At 38.9% G+C, this 17,138-nt stretch overlaps 1 protein-coding gene across 10 annotated transcripts in view; it reads right to left on the reverse strand.

Annotated features, from left to right (window-relative positions):
• The window catches only part of BTRC (beta-transducin repeat containing E3 ubiquitin protein ligase), a 114,827-nt gene that overhangs the window by 78,899 nt on the left and 18,790 nt on the right, over positions 1-17,138 (reverse strand). For 7 of the 10 annotated variants that reach the window (XM_088169253.1, XM_088169256.1, XM_014883772.2 and 4 more), the window contains one exon: positions 8,450-8,557. The exons of the other annotated variants lie outside the window; for them this stretch is intronic. In XM_088169253.1, the coding sequence (XP_088025379.1) occupies positions 8,450-8,557 (108 nt within the window). The remainder of the gene's footprint in view (positions 1-8,449; positions 8,558-17,138) is intronic. 10 annotated transcript variants of the gene reach the window in all.

Raw genomic sequence — 17,138 nt, forward strand, 5'->3', positions numbered from 1 at the left:
CTGAGGTGTGTTCTTGCCCTTCACCTTCAGGAGGGGATTATGTGCTGCTCCACATTGGCATTGTGTGTGCATCCAACCATACTTCAGCCTCTTCTTTGTAGATCCCTTTTCTTCTTTGGAAGCAAACTGGAAGCCTGCATTAGCATGCTGTATTTTGCTCTCACCACTAGAAATACTGAGGGTGCTATTTGTAATTGTATTCTTTTAAGAGGTTTGTTCTCTGCAGCTGTTTTCTGCTTGCAGTGTATTTTGTGTAATCAGCACATCATCATAAATACATTGGCTGTTCCCCCGAGGGAAGCTGTCACTGTTTAATTTACAGAACAACCTGGCCAATGTGAATTCTAACACTACAGCACTATGGCAAGAAGTTACCACACTCGGAAAAACAGGTTTCTATGAATTTTTATATCAAGAGCTGGTCCCAGGACAATTTAGTTTCTAGAAATAGATTGATTTTAAAAGCACTCTATACAATGGATGGAATAGATTCTTTCCCATTTACAGCCTCTTAAGGCAGCACCAAATTCACTCTCACATTATTTTAAAGGTGACACTCTCACCACAACCATCTTCACTTCTGACTTTTACCAAAAGAAGACACTGGATATAAGTGTATTATCCTACACACCAATTTTCTGTTGTGTGTTTGGGTTTTTTAATGAACAATCACCACAACATCAACGTGTTAAGTTTGTCTTCATTTGCACAAGGGAACGTACTGTGTTGCAAGGTCAAATGTTATTACCTACATCAAAGGGTTGCTGCACAGTTTATTACTCTGAAGATGTGATAGAAGAGCAAGGTATATTCCTGAAAGAGTAGAAGCGTATGCAGCTTTATTGGCTGAATGAAGAGTTGCTTCCTTTGTTTGCTGAATATATGGTTGTATTTTGAGAGAATAAATCACAGGGATTTTTTTGTAGAGAATAGGGAGAAGGCGATGGTTGATCTTGCTATATAAAGACACAATTTAGAAAATTCCACAATGTACCAAATTATATTGGTAGTAATTTAAAAACTAGACATGAGCCCTAAATAAATATTTGGTTACGATCAACGAGTTCCTTGGATATTTCATTCGCAATGGCTACTAGAAGCAGTCTACCTGACTTAGAAAGGGAGCCAAGAAGACTCACAAACTCAAATTTTTTTATACTTACACATACACACATATATTTATATATGTAAATATAAAAACAAAGTGCTAGAGAGAAACAACTATAAACATAGATAAAATCAGAAAAACTGAATTGCCAAAGTATAAACTTTTTCGGGAATTCTCCTCAAAAAGCAACAAAAAGCTGTTTCATATATTTACCAAAAATCCGCATTTTATTTTGAGGGGCAGCTGATTGTTAAATAACTTTCAGTATAACTGAAAAATTGTGAAATTTCTGTGTTTAACACCAATTTTTCTAATTCTTAGTGATAATTAGAAGCTCTGTTTAACATCACCATACAGGGCAAGTATACAAACATCATAAAAAAGAATCATGCATATCACAGAATATTGGTTATGTATTTTCACAAGGACAGTTTAATTTTACTTAGTTTGTAGAGTATTCTAGGAAATTATTTTCATTTCAAATGAAACAAAATATAAGAAACCATTAAAGCAAAACAAATACCATCTTGTCTCTGATATGGTCTGTATTTATGAGAAAGATCTACCAAACACAGATAAAACTGAGTGAAAAGAGCTGAGATTTTATGGAAAAGTGAGTCATCTGGTTATGTAGAGGAAAGAATACAGGAAAGAGAATATCTGGGTATTTTTACATGCTATGTAGGTAATAGCCAACAGAAAGCAGAGGAAATAAGAAGAAACCCACCCAACACAGTGTAGCAAAGTACTACTTCAAGCTATGAATTTTAAGATTTAGCAAGCATATTTCTACTGAGAGTATTTGGGTTGATTCCCTGAAATTTTGCATGTGTTCATCTCATTTCGAAGAAGAAATATTTAATTTTCTTTTCCTTATACAGAATTATTCAGAACTATCTCTGCATATTTCCTAAGAGTGACTAAATTCTAATATTGGCTTAAATTTAGATGCTGGGTAAGAAAGTATTTAATGGCTTCTCCAAATCTGTGGTAAAATTCCGTATTTGTAATATTCCACATTATTCCATCTTTAAATTAAAATTATTGGCGTTAACTCTTTGCCAATGGTGCACAAATAGGTACAACTTGACCTTGTGCCAGCGGCTCCCTCTGAAGCCCTCACCGCCCGTGGAGCCATCAAACCCAAAGCGATAATGGAGCGATTTACGGGGACTAAGACTGGATCCAAGCGCACTGGCCCATGTGGGACTGCTGCGAGGGGCCCTCAGAGCCTCCTTTCCCCATAGGAAGGGACAAAGATGCAGACTTTGGAGGCGCACGAAGAGCCGCCGAGATGTTACTGAAGCAGCGGAGCGCCGCGGCCGCGCTGCCCGGCGGAGCCCGGGGCTGCAGTTCCGGGCGCGGCCGGGGGAGCGCAGCACAGTCCGCGCCATGGCCCGGCCCCCGCCCCGCGCCGCGCCCGCGCGGCAGCGCGCACACGCACAGCCCCGTTCTAATTCAATTAGCGCAGCCTGCAACTCCAGAAAAGAGTAATTCAATTAGTGCATTGTGGAGCTCCACAATACCTCCAAGCAGATGTTCGCAATCCTGAGGAACCGGAGCTAGCTTTAAAGATACCTGTATGCCTCCAACGCGGCGCTGCATATGCCGTTTGTCACTACGGCTTTACACACCTTCCTGACTCCTAACGAGGGAGGAAGAAAAACTCGCATGAGTTTTGTTTCATTTTTTAAAGCAAACAGCCGAACTGGTGCTGTTGTGCTGGAAACCTTGCCCTCACCTTAGCGGGAAAAGCACATTAGTAGTAACCAGACCATCACTACCGAGGTTGAAGGAGGGGGAAGCCTTGTAGCTAAGACGCCGTTTAAATTAATCATTGTGCTGGACACACTGGGGTAGTATTTCTCAGTGACAAACTGTCACACTTCTTGATACTCAGATTAAAGAGCTAATAAAAGCACATGGAACTTTCCAGGATCAATGTGGGTGCAGAACAAATGCCGATTTCTGTTACTAAATGTAATTACTCAATGTAATTAGAAATTAGTGACGTGCTACAAAAAAACAACCAAGCCCATCCCACTGAGAAAGATTTCTTTCTAGTCCCCTTTATTTCTTTGCCACCTGAAAGGAGGAAAATATCGCTTGCTGTTGCTACTACCTGAGCTGAAATCTTGCAGCACACCCTGGCAACTCCCCGAGTTTGGTGAGCTCCCCAGCATCACTCAAGACTCTGCACAGGTTACACCGCCAGCCAGACAAGGTCACCAGATTTAAAGAGAGGGATAAATCCTAAATATGTTTAAGAAAGCTCTTCAGTAGTCACTGGGCACTTTTATTTAAAGAAATCTCCAGCCAGGCTAACCATCGTGGTCCTCCTACAGTGAAGCTCCCGAAAGTCTGAGCTACAAATGGGGCTGGAGTCAAACACAAAAATTACGTGATTTGGCTTCATTTCTGCTCCTTCCTGTATCATCTCTCATGCCTTTATAATTGCTCCTGCCAGGTGGTAAAATGAGGAAAACCAGAAAAGACTGCTGCTGAACACCTCCAACAAGAAACTTTGCTTAAAAAACCAGGTGTCACACTGTGGCAGTTCAATATTTCATAGCCAATACAAGGAATGTGCAACAGCACTGCAACTTTAAATCTTTGCCTCCTGTGTCAGTCTATCTCCTCTCATTGTAATGCCAAAGGGAACAGCAATCAGAGTGGAGATGTTCAACGTGATAGAGGTCAGGACACCAGTGGATCAACGTACCAGAAACACGACCTTGTTTATTTTTTTCCCCAGTATTATTGTTTACAGGGTGCTTTGCTCATGTACCTTGTGGTTCTTAGCTAAAAGATGAAATTACAGCCCAGGATGAAGCGCTCAGGCACACATCCAATTTGTGTTTCCATCTCAGAAAACAAAAAGCTTCTGAGGCCCTCGGGCTGCCATTCAAACTTGGAGAGGCTGACATTTTTAACAGCATGAACCAGAGACTGGCAGAGGAATGATCTAATGCATTTCTGACTTGTCAATCAAAGATCTCACCTCTGCTGTCTTGTAAACAGTTGGGGGCCACCTAACTACATTCACAACCAGGGCAGAGCCTGCTGCCAGCCAGGGGGGTGCTGGAGCCACATGCTCTGGCTATTAGTCACCAAAATTAGGATTCTGCTTTAGAGGTGCACTGTAAACAGCCCCCGGGCAGGTTTCACACAGCCACTGGCAGAGAGAGAGGGGTGAATACAAAGTAGGCTTAGTGTGTCCATGCTGATGGAGTCTATGACTGGTCACCGAGTATCTGTCCCAATTAGAGACAGAACTATGCACACCAGCAAACACCAGTGCCAAAGCAAAACAATTTCCTTCAAATGTATTTCTCATAAACGCATTTCTGAGCATGCAGTTTGCCCACCCCAAGACTCTAGCTCTAACCTCCTGTATAACTAGAAATTATGTACTACTACTCACATTTACACTGTATTTCCAGCAATAAAATGTCAACTTCTAACACAAAAGTGCATGAACAGGCTGAAGGAAATTTACAGACACAACTGTTTCTACTAATACACTGACAATGCTTCTTGAACAAATATTCCACTTTGTAACACAAAAATATAAACATTAGGAAAAAATAATGTAAAAATAATTTGAAAAATAAGTTCATGTCTGTCTCACAGGGACAACAGACTTCCATCACTGCATACCTTTTACATCTTTTGCATTTTCATGTTTCTGCAAAAGTAATCTCAGTCCATAGAGGTCACATCCATACTGCCCAGCCTCAAGTGCACCCATGCCTTCCTCCCCAGGACAGAGCTTTTAGCCCGTACTGAGGAATTCTCGCACACATGCTCACTTCTGCAAAACCAAGCAGAAGCTCGTCCCCTTCACCTGACAAACCCTGATGTGTAGTTCTTTATGGCTGAGATCTTCAGACAAAACAAAAGGCAAATTTCTGACATTCTATAGAGACACTTCTGTACTCAACAAGATATTGCTACCTCCATCACAAAAGTTAATCCTCCTCTTTGACTACGAGAGTCTGTTATAGAAATAAAAGTTTCAGATTTGGCAAAATAAAGCTGACAAGACAATTCTGTTCTTCTCCACCTGTGTCTAGGTTCCAGACAAAGGTAATAAAAGCATGATTCTTGTCCCAAGAAGTTTACAATCTAAACAGGAGCTGGTATTTGTGTTGGTTGTGAATTAGGTAAAAGGGAAGAACTGGACTGCTCTCTGCAATTATGGTGATACATAAAGTCTTTGGCAAGACTTTCAAATTCCTCTTCAAGCCTTCTCATTTATACAACAGCCTATAGAAACGAATTCAAGGAAATACTTTGGTCTTCTGCAAACCTGGAAGGATTAATACAATCATTCTCTTGGCATACTTGATGGGTGTAATTGTAAATTTGAATTTTCAAAGAGCTGCAGTTATGAAAAGCAACATAAATAGAGCCTTATGAGTATGTGCATGGAGAAATATTTAAACAGGGAAAGTAATTATCTTCACATGGAGAATGTCATGAAAACATACACTTGTTGGCACATCTGGAAACTTCCAAAGCACAAATGTCTAAGAAAAAATAGTATATTCTGCATTATTTATTTTCTATTATTAGGAGAATCTTCATGCAACCTAATTTTCAGTTGCTTTGCAGAATAACAGTACTGTAAAATCTGGCATCTAAGACATGGAATGGCTGGCCTTTTTCTCTTGTTAAAGTAACCTCTGATCACTTCTCACAGTGCCTTATAGGAGTTCATGTCCCAATTTGCTGCCATCTTCCACCATGATTGCTATGAAATTCAGTTACATAGTAGACTGTCAGTTGCAAAGCCCTTTGAGATAAAAGATGTAAAAAACAACTGTTTCTTACTCCCTATTCCCTTATTCATGGATTTAGCCTTAAAGCCTTTCCCACTGCAGGATGACTGCCTAAAAACAGGGCTGAGGAACCAGAAGATCCTGTTTTCACCTAAGTGTCTCCAATAATAAAAACACAAAGAAGAAAAATGAAGTTACCTGACATATTAACAGAATTATCTCTAAATCGACTACCTGCCAATGCTTCCCATGAGGAGTCAGCAAGACATTAACTGAGCTATTCAAAAAGAGCATCTTTCCACATTTCTGTCTGAGCATCTGAAGGCAGGCATGTAAATAACTAGACAAATTCAGCAGTGACTAAGTAGCCTTCCAGATGGCATCTTCTCTTTTGCCACAAGCAAAGAACATTGATATGCTTCTCCAGTTACTTTAAGCTTGCTACAGAAAAAAAGAAAGTAACTTAATATGAGAAAATTCACTGGGCTACAAGAAAGTCTTTAATGCTTTCCCAAAGATTTGATACCAAAAAAAAAAGCATTAAAGAATGATGAAATACTACAACATCACTGCTTCAAGCAGGCTCCAAACCACTCCCTTCTGCACTGGAAAATGCAGAAGCCATGCCTCAGAGGGGAGTTTTCTTCAAACCATGCAAGCTAATGAGGATCAATCAGAGCCCATTGAAAAAAAATGGACTGAAATGAGGATGACTCAGTGCTGCAGAAGCTGTTGCTGTCAATGTGGTTTCTCTCTCAACTGGCAGTAAACGTGTTCCTCAACACAGCAGTCAGAGATCAGTGAAGAGCACCAGTCCACCATTTCAGATGGCAAGTGACATACTTCCCCAATTCCCAGTCACTAAATGCACATGGAAATATCTCAAAAACTGCAGAAATGCGAACGCCAGTCCTACCAGTATCCCAACACAATGAATGACTCTGCAGCTAACTCATTTGACCCCAAATATCAATGCACTGCATTAACAGAACAATTACTGTTCATATCTATCATTAGCAAGGACATCTTAAGCTAAAATAAATTAATTTCTCTTTCCCTTTGTAATATATGCCTATTTTAAGTAATCAAAAATAATTCAAGTAGAAAGGAAGAAGTCTCAATTTGAGTTCATAAATTACTTTCCATATATTGCTAAGCTTAAGGAGATCTGAGATTTATTCAACAGCCAAAAGCCCAAATATTAGGCCCATCCGATTTAGTCAAATTATGCAAATCAGGATTAGGAGTCTAACTCTGACTGTTGTCTCTAGAGTCCTCTTAGACTAATAAAAAGTCGTGTTTCCCCCTCCCCCACGGAGAGCTCCACTAAAAGCTTGGTTCAGCAAAGGAGGCCTGGCAGGACACCTTCCAGAGTCCATCAGTGATACTGCTGTGTCAGCAAAAAGAGTTGCAGCAAAATGATGCAAGACACTTAAGCGTCCTCTGGGACTAAGAAGATTATTTCCACAGCACTATCCTAGCTCTGGGAGCAAGAAGCAAAACTTAAAATCATCTTTGCAAGCCTTACTTTAGAGGTGCATAATGAACTTACCCCTAAACAAGTGAAAATTTCAGAAAGATTCTGGCCTATCTTTTTGTCTGGTTTTGAAAGATGCTGGTAAATAAAACTCTCTGCCACAGGTTAGGCCAGCAGAAGCATAATCGAGCAGCATAAACCTTGAGGTGAATGTTCATGCTACAATTAGCTCAAATAACCATGCCCTCTACAGAGATGTTTCTAAAGTCCCTCAGTCACTGCAGTCTTAAAATACCTCAGAGTTTCCAATGTGACTATAACATCTCTGGAGCCCAGTCTCTGCTGTTGTGCCCATTTGTCATCAGAAATGCTTGCAATGATCTTGAGAGCCTTGTCTACGCTTCTTGATGGTCACCCAGCACTTGTCTTACTCTCTACCCATGGGAGAATGTCTGCATTTTTTAGGATTCACTGGTCAAAGGGTCTGAACAAACTTGTTTGGCAGAAAGCTGACTCATGATAGAGAAAAGCCTGAATCTAACAAATCAGAGATCAAAGGGTAAAGAAAAAAGGTTTCCTTTATTTGCCTTTTGACTGACAGCTTACTTGGACAATAATTTTTTATAATCAAAATGTCTAGACTCCTGCTAACAAAGCTGAAGTAAAGAATTGCTGGCATCAGTTATCATCATGGCAATGAACTCACCCTCTGAGTCCTTTAAGTGGCACACAAAAAATTTAGATAGGAGGGGAATCGCAAATAGCCAGAATAGCCAGATTGGAGACTCTGTAATGGATACTGTTTGGCAGATATAATTAAGTGGTATCTTTTTGACACAATTTAAAGCCAATGAAAAAGATGATTGTATCAAGCCAATTTAGATAAAATAATTATATCAAGGTAAATGGAAATGCCCCAGCTGCCCTGAATCTACACAAGATGGGTTAAAATACCAGAGATCAGAATGACAGAGGAGAGGCACAGAGTATGAACCAGAATAAATAGAGGTCAAGCAGGCAAGTAAAGGAGATGCACACGCACACAGATGGAGAGAAAAGGAGGGGAGAGACAGAAAGTACCTGGAAAGCTGGGAGTGCGCCAGTCCCTGGGTTATACAGGCATCGCAGCGAGGGCATGCTGTCCGCCAGGCTGGAGCAGCCCAGCCACAGAGATCTGGGCATAGAGCACTGCAGAGAAAGGACAACTATGAGATGGGACTGTGTGAGACAGGATGGCACAGATTACAGGAACTTTAAGGCCAAATGGCATCAACACAACTGCCCTTTAAGAGAGCACTAACTGCTGAAGCATCTTTTCCTTGAGAGAAGCTTTACAGATGTCATAGTAGCAAGAAAAAAGCCTATGGATCAAGAAAGTAAATTTTGATTAATTTTCCACAACAATGTGTTGAATTTTCCCAGTAATAAAAAGTTTCTTTCCAATTAATCAGACCTCTTCTCCATCCACAGCAATGCTTCAGGCAGAACACAAGGCAAGCAATTTTGCAAGGAAAGCAGAAAAGTAAATTACAAGTTTAAGTGTAATACTTGCAGGGAAAGAAAAGGTTTGTGTTTTGTCTGTAAATGAGATAAAAGGAAAAACCTATGATCCAAGGTGAATAGGAATTTGGTGACACTGTATAAGAGTTTCCTGCTTCTGCTTGCCTTGTTGTTTGTTAAATAAAATACAACTGTTATAATAAATTGATTCAGTTCCTACAAAGAGAAATACAAAAAGGAGCTAAAGCAGCCAATCAAGGAAAATACTAGCCATTTTGATAGTTAAAGCCATTACCCCTTGAAATAGAGAGCTGCTTATTCATTTTACACCACTACTATTAAATTTAGGGATGCATTATGATAGCAATTGCTTTTACCAGACACAGAGTTTTTGATGCCATAAGCACTACTGCATTTGTCTAATTACTGGCAAGGCAGGAAAAAACAAGTGTATTTTAAATTGGCAGATAGCCATGAAAACTGAAGGATGTGATAGATTAGCTGTTAGAGATTTTAAACCCTCATGCTCTTCTTTTTTGCAATCCTGCCCCTGCTTTTTTTTTTTTTTTTTTTTTTTTTAATAGAGGGGGAGGGAATGGGAGGAAATTTGAGTGGAAAGGGCAGCTGGAATGGGTATGAAATGACAGCTGCCTTCTGAGCCACCGTTTCTTCCTGCTCTTGAGAGGGCTAGAAATCCTTGCACAATCTTGCACTAAGTGAGTATGTAAGAGCAACATAACCCATCTCTGAATGAGCAGAAAGGTGATCACCAACATCCATAATCTCGTCCTGTGCAGACAGACACAAAGATTAACCTTGTCTGTCACCACATTCTTTGCTATACTTTGTTGCAATTTACACTGCTGTTCCAGAAATAGTATTTAGAGACTGCTGGGGAATATAACCTGTAGTAATGTTCTCAACAGAAGTTTATGATACCTTAAAATATATTCCTCACTGCATTTTCATTTAAAAAAACTCAACCAAACCAGTCTTCCCTTTACAAAGATACTGAAACTCAAGAATTTGAGTACATCATAGTAATACATATCACATGAACTTGTATGTAATGCCCCCCCTGAAGCCAAAATAATTACAGCCATAGTATTGTAACAAGCTACAAAAGTGAGCCATACTTCCTTGTCCCCCATTCTAACCTCCCAAACACTACATTTAAAAAAAAATCTTCCAAATGCCAGCAATCTTATCTTTGCAACGTAATATGTGTCATTACAGCTACTGAAAGCTGTTGGGATATTAACTTTTTTTTAAAAAAAATTCATACATGAAATGGACATCCATGGTTAAACGTGGTAAATCAGTTTTATTTATTTAAATCAAAGTTGTTTATTATTCTCCAAGAACGTCACAGTAACAGGAAATTCACTACATGGTGCCTCTGATGATGCAGAGCAAATTCACTAGGTAAGCATCAGCTGCTTACCATTACCCATCCCAGGATTCATAACATAATACAAAATAAATATGGGATGATTTTTTTTCCCATACAGCATTATCCAAGACTTGCAGCTATCATTTATTCTATATTCTCTAGCTTTCCCATTCCTTGGGTTGGCTCAAGTTTTCATGCTGTGATAATGAACTCAAAGAAATGATTGCCATTAAAACTGACTGACAAGCAAAAAAAAGCAGTTACTTTAAATATTTGTACTGACTGAAGCATGGAAAGGTACAGAAGCAGGAAAAATGAGAAGCACTCTGTCAGTGGAAAGGCAAGCTTAAGTTGACTCAAGGTTTAGGTGAGATTACAGCTCATGTCAGAGTCATTACAATCTGCAGGTAGGGCACTCTATTGTGCCAGGGAACTTACAAGGCAATGAAATGTCTTCCTCTAAAATTGCCACAATAACAAAGGAAAGCACTGAAGGGCTATTCTGCAGAGCTCTCTGTCCAACAGAGGATATCATTCCTCACCCATGCACTCTTGCCACTTAGTATTGTCCCAGAGTTATGAAGTACGAAGTAAAAAACTACCAATAGCTCAGATGATTTCTGAATCTGTTCCAGTATATAACAAAATCTACATTAGTGATACAGTTCTGTTACCTATCTTAAAAATATAAGCCTGAAGTTGCAGAGTGTGGAAGGAAATGTCATTCCCGTACTTGCCTTTTACCTATTGAAGGAAGCAGAGACACTAAATTACTGCTGGTGACTGAAAGAGGCTTATTCACAAGCCTGAACAAAAGGCCCCAGGTGCTTCAATAGAAACAGCTTGTGTGTAAATCAGATGAGTGACCCAACAGAACAACTTCATTTAGAGGCTGATCTCTGAAAAATCCCAACAGCCTCTATCCCCATGCACTGAGCAAGCCACGTGTCAAACACTCACTTTTGTACTGTCAGCTCCACAAACAAGGGACTGGCCTCAATGTTCATGACTTGAAAGCTGACTGACAAAATCCTCTCCTGAACTCAAGTCAATCTACATCGATTCATCAAAACAAAGATACAGAGGCACAGTGCTTGGACTAGAGCCAAATGGGAATGCTGGTATTGCTTGCTAAGTACTGGGCTAGGATGCTGCAATCTCTTTACTTTCCTAACTCCCAACTGCATTAATACTTCGGATGTCTGCACAACTTTCAGACCCAGAGACGCAAAGCTTTTTATTTAGAAAAGCTAAGCATCTTTAATACACACTGAGTGGCATAAAATAGGGAATTACTTGATGAAAAACCCAATTTCTTTTTCCAATTGATTTTAAACTCCCACTCCCTGAACTCTGAAATGTATTTTCCCACTAAATAAATACAGAGAGAACAGTTTCAAACAAGACCAGCATCCTCCTTCTGACAGAAGCTGGTTCCAGCTGCTCCACTGGTGATTAAAATGAGTTTGCCTTACTTTGAATTAAAATAGGCTAGAAGCATTCACAACCACTGCCTGAACTGAGTGGACAGTAACCATAAGCTGAAGGGAAGATGTATTTTAACCTATTCAATTATTCTTGTAATTATATTGCAAGAACATTTTTTGACTACATCAGATGTTCTGCCTCTAATAGTCTACCCTCTCTTCCAATTATGTGATGTCCTAAAGACAAATTTCAATACACACTCAATGGCTAAATTTTTGCCAGTGCTAAAAATTGGTTATTTACTTTATTTGCTACTGCATTACAAGATTATACATTACCATTTCAGACTGGGTTTTTCTTATCAAATTTGTTCTCTTCTAGTCCTTCAGCAAATACAATATACTAGGGGTAACTAACACAGTTTTAGCAAATTGTGTTACAGGTCAGAAATATATCACCTTGTCCTGTAAAACTAAGTGGCTCTACACAGGGGAAAAAAATAGTTCTTGGACTACTACAGTTCACAGCTATAGTGCACAGGTAAGAAAGCATAAACTGACTATATTGAGCTCACTATAAAACATGACCAGAAGACAATAAAACAATAGTTGAAGGATATTTTCTTTATAGTCACTTCAGAGAAGTTAATTAGACAGTAGTACAGATGACTGTCTCTAACTGTGGTATATTTTAAAATAGTAAGGTATTACCTGCTACCCCTATATGAACCTTGTACTGAACTTTATGATAACCTGTGCAATTAAAACACCTTTGATTTACAGGCAGCCTAATATACTTCTGTACATCTTCACAAATTAGTGACAAAGCCAAAGAGGAAACCCAGTTTTCTCCCCAAGGTCTGGTGTTTGTATACTGTACATAAGATGAATTTCAGATGCTAACCACATCTATTTCAGTCCTTCCCTAGTTCAAAATTATTTCCCTTCTGGTACAGCATCCAGTGCCTTATGCAGGTGAACTACAAAGAAAAACCAATAACAATTTCTAACTCTTACAAAAACCAAGACATGACGGGAAAAGAGGTCCCGAAATTCCACCACCCAAACTGGAGCAGATAGAGCATAAGGGATGCTCTGAAGGGTATTAGAACTATGTAAACCAGATGTGAGCTTGATGTGAGGAGACAGATCACCACTCCAGAAAGTAAATCTGGGATGGCTGGCAAGAACAATTCTCCCTGAAAGTCTCTTTCACACTGTTTCCTGCATGCTCTACAAAACCTAATTCTCAGGAAATGTGCCTAAAGAATTTTAATCCTTTATCAAACACATGCTCACATCTTACTGCGATTCCTAATATTCAGAATTATTTTTATCATACACCACAAAAATAGGAGAACAAACCTCAATACCTTTCAATCTCACTCAGTTCCTCTTATACTTTTTTTGGCCACATACTTAACTAAGCCAAGGCCAAAAATATAACATACATCACTTTCACATTGTATTCAGTCTGCACTATTCCTGTCACCACAGAATGCAACACATTGCATGAAACATATCAGATAAGGCAGCTGCTATTTACATTACAAATGTTGGTCTCATGAAACTTAGTAACAATTTCAGAAATTTACTTCTGGCTAAAAAATTATTTTGGATCCTTTCTCTGGTCCACTTTTCATTCTTTTAACCTCTCATATACCTTTTCATTTTTATGTGTATTTCTTATTTTTCCTCTACTGTTCTGAGAGGTGTTTTCTAATTAAATATATGTAAGTATCAAAAAAAAAAAAGCATCTTGTATATTTTCACAATTAAAAAACCTGCCATACATATTTCATCTTTTAGCTTTGGTACCTCTTATTATCTGTAAAAAAAAGTATATAATACGACTTCTAAAAAATCTGCCAAAATGGAATGAAAATATTATTAATTTATTTTAGTAGATTTTGTGGGGCTTAGGTTTTTTTCTTTCCCCCTATCCCAACAATGGATGTAAGGATACTAAATACATAATTACATGAGAGAGCCACACAGCTTTCAAAGGAGCCATTCAAGTGAATTGTGTAAATAATATGCCTTTAAAAACCCTAACATATGAATACAGATTTACCAGTTATGAAGTAGTTATATACCTGAGAGACAAGAATATGCATTTTAAAAAAAATTCTGCCCAATTATGAACTTACCAAAGAGACTAGAATGTCTCAGAGCAAATTAATACTTTCATAACTTTTGGAGAAAGTTTCTTGCCTGTTTTCATTTGAAAATAAGAAAAACATTAAAAGCTGTAAGTCTTAATTAAGACAAAAAAACAGTCAAAGACATACAGTTAAAATGTGCACCTCCTTGCATCCCAGACCAGTTTTCCACACTTATAACCAGAAAATTCTGACTTTGTCACTGGCAGTTTCTCTTGAAAGTCTTTCCACAGGAAGAAAACTAATTTATAATATTAAAGAGGCAACTGTAGTAATCCTTGGAGTGTGACCACGAGAAGGATCTTGCAGGCTCAACCAGCCCACCAACTGTCAGCTCTTCTAGCTGCACATATTGCACCAGAATCGTGAAGGGCAAGACGTGCTTGCTGTCACAACCAGTGCTTTGCACAATTCCTCACCTTCTATTACATTCAGACACCTTGGTCACATTTCCACAAGCGTGTATGGGGATGAGTCCAAGTCGTTTGTGCTGCTGTTTTACCATAACAAAAACTATGTCATTAAACACCGTTGGACTGTTTTTCACAAACTGCAGATCAAGTAAACCAACATTTCACTTCGGGAAAGCTGAACATATGTTTTTCTGGGACAACCAGGCCCTGACTTCCAAACAATTAGGTCCCACAAATCAGGCTGAAACATGCTACTAGGATTAAATTATAATGCTCTTCCTAGATTCCAAACATAGGTAACACTGGACTTCTTACCCTGGTACAGATCACTGACTTCAGTGCAGCAGTTTTCCCTTTCACCCTCAGGGTGTTACTACATTCTGCCAGCTTTGCTGTGCACACAGAACTCCAAGTGCTGTAAAGGGTTCTTCTTCCTTCAGCCACCCACTTTGTGTGTAATTGCTCAGTAAATTTTCCTTAACATACGTATTATGCAAACGCTTCTCTAATCTTCTGGTAACTCCCTAGCTAACAGTAACTTTTTACTAGATATTCCAGTTCACTAACTACTTTTAAATATCAAAGATAAACCACATGGAAAAGGATTTACGTATTCAGATTATCCAAATAATAACTTACCTGAGTGGGATCTGGGAGGATCAAATCATGGCTTTTAGGTAAATGTGAAGAAATGTTTTCCCCAAAGAGCAGTTACTGAAGCCCAACCTCTGTGATTTCAAGTCAACAGAAATTACCTGCCCCAGCAAGGGGCCAACTTCCATCTATAAGGTGCACAAGATCCTCATTTGCCAAGTGCTTGAGGGAACTTGTGTGGATCACATCCGAACACGGCAATACTAATGCTTTCATAATTATAGCTCTTTAATGCATGAAGCTGATAAATACAAACCAGTGCAGCTGCAGAGCTTTAAGGTTCAGGTGCCATCCCCTTCTTGAAGGAGTAAAACTTGCAGAGACTTGCATGTGCTTCTTTAAACAACAGCAAACTTACTAAGAGCAATCTCACCAAGGTCTAAAGCATGAAACTATGTCAAGGCTTAAAATGGAGATCTTACAAGACCCAGTGCATTTGGCTCTTTGGTAAGCAACAAAACACAGGTGCTACTAAGCTCCATTATGTCAGGCGACTTTAGAAATATCTTCCATACTTAATGATTCTGTAATTCTGTGTCTAAAACCTGATCAATTCCAAACAATTCCTCATGAGTTTGGGCAGAGTAACACAGCATCCTAAGGAACGTGTTGAAACCTCTTCATCTTGGAACATTTCTAGAACTTCTCTCTCTTTTCATGACACAAACTGCAGAGAAAAAATCCATATACTGGTGGAGAAATGAAACGGAAGTTTCATTAGATTTTTCCCTCATCTCGAGCTTTATTTAATTCCATAAAATCTCTGAGTTATTGTTATGCACCTACCACACAAAAGTGTTTCAAGGATAACTGATATGCCTGCAGAGCACTTTGAGGACATAATGTACTATGTGAGTGCCAAGTATTAATAAATGAACTGCAGAAAGAAATCTTATTTCAACTTTCCACCCAAGGAGTTAGTACCTGAATTTTAAAAGCATATGGATCCACTGAAAATATATGTTTTAGCAGTTAAGTAAAAGATGCTAAATGACAAAATTACAAAACCAAAATATATCCAGAATAATTTCATTTTTCTCTCAGCAAAGTGCAATTCTAGCAGGAGAATCCTAGTTTCACCACAGTCCTGGTTTTTACACTCTCTTTTCCAGCTGACTTGACTGAAGTGCAGGCCATTAATATCTGAAGTGCCTTGTTTTGATTATACTGGCCTTTGCTGGTACCAATCTAGTTAAGGTATCACCAAGAATTTCCAGCATAAAACACATTTACAGGTTTATAACTTGGCTTTTAAAATTCTACTACAAAAAGACAGTGGGAGGCAGAAAGGCTCAGATGAGTGCATTACATTACATATCCTACATGATGCATACTTGCTCACAATGCTATGAAAAAGGGAGGCATTAGCTTTAACTCTGAATTACCATGTTTCAGAAGCCACCTAAAATGATACTTTTACTTCCCTGTTTATGTAATCAAAATGATGTTTTGTAAGTGTCTTACCTAATTAGCTAAATTTGCCCAGTTTCATAGTTTGGCTTAAATTACAGAAAGTGTCCATATGATACAGGAATTAAAATGACATGTCTATTGACTGTATTTATACACAGACATTCCCTCCCTTTCTCCCTTCAGAAGTCAATTGTGGCTTGTCTCCAAAGGGTCAGCATCTAGCTGATGGAAAGTTCAGACTGCTAGCAAGTCACAAGCTTAAATGAAGATCAAGGCTGAACAAACCAGCTCTATCTTCTACAAAAAGACAAACACCAAAACAGGAAAGAGCTAGAGTAAGGAGAACAATGCAGGTTACTCAAAATGCCAATCTTAAAGCAACATGTATTTCTGGTCATTGGTATTGTATTTCCTCTAGCCCACCTAAGAACACAATACAACTCTCCATTGCAGCACAGCAACATTAAATATAAAACCTGGCATTAAAGGGCCAAGGGTAATGACATCAGTGTGGGCAACCCATGCTCAGGTAGTGTTCAACTATTATCTCCAGCTTAAGAAGGTTGAAAATATGCAAACGCAGCCAGCACTGGTTTTAGATAAAATTGTCAGTTTTATGGATATTTATAGTATGTGTCCAGTCTTGCAGAACTCCATCTTCCTTCACCTCATCTGTAATATAAACTGCTTTTAGTCCACATTAATACAATGTGTTACTGGGATACTTCTCACATTCTGTATAAGTCAGGCAGGAGATCAATACTCAGCCATGCTGAGGGGAAAAAAATCATTAAGTTAGGATCCTGT

The sequence above is a fragment of the Sturnus vulgaris genome, chromosome 8 (assembly GCF_052056855.1).
Source record: "Sturnus vulgaris isolate bStuVul1 chromosome 8, bStuVul1.hap1, whole genome shotgun sequence".
NCBI classification, from domain to species: Eukaryota; Metazoa; Chordata; class Aves; order Passeriformes; family Sturnidae; genus Sturnus; species Sturnus vulgaris.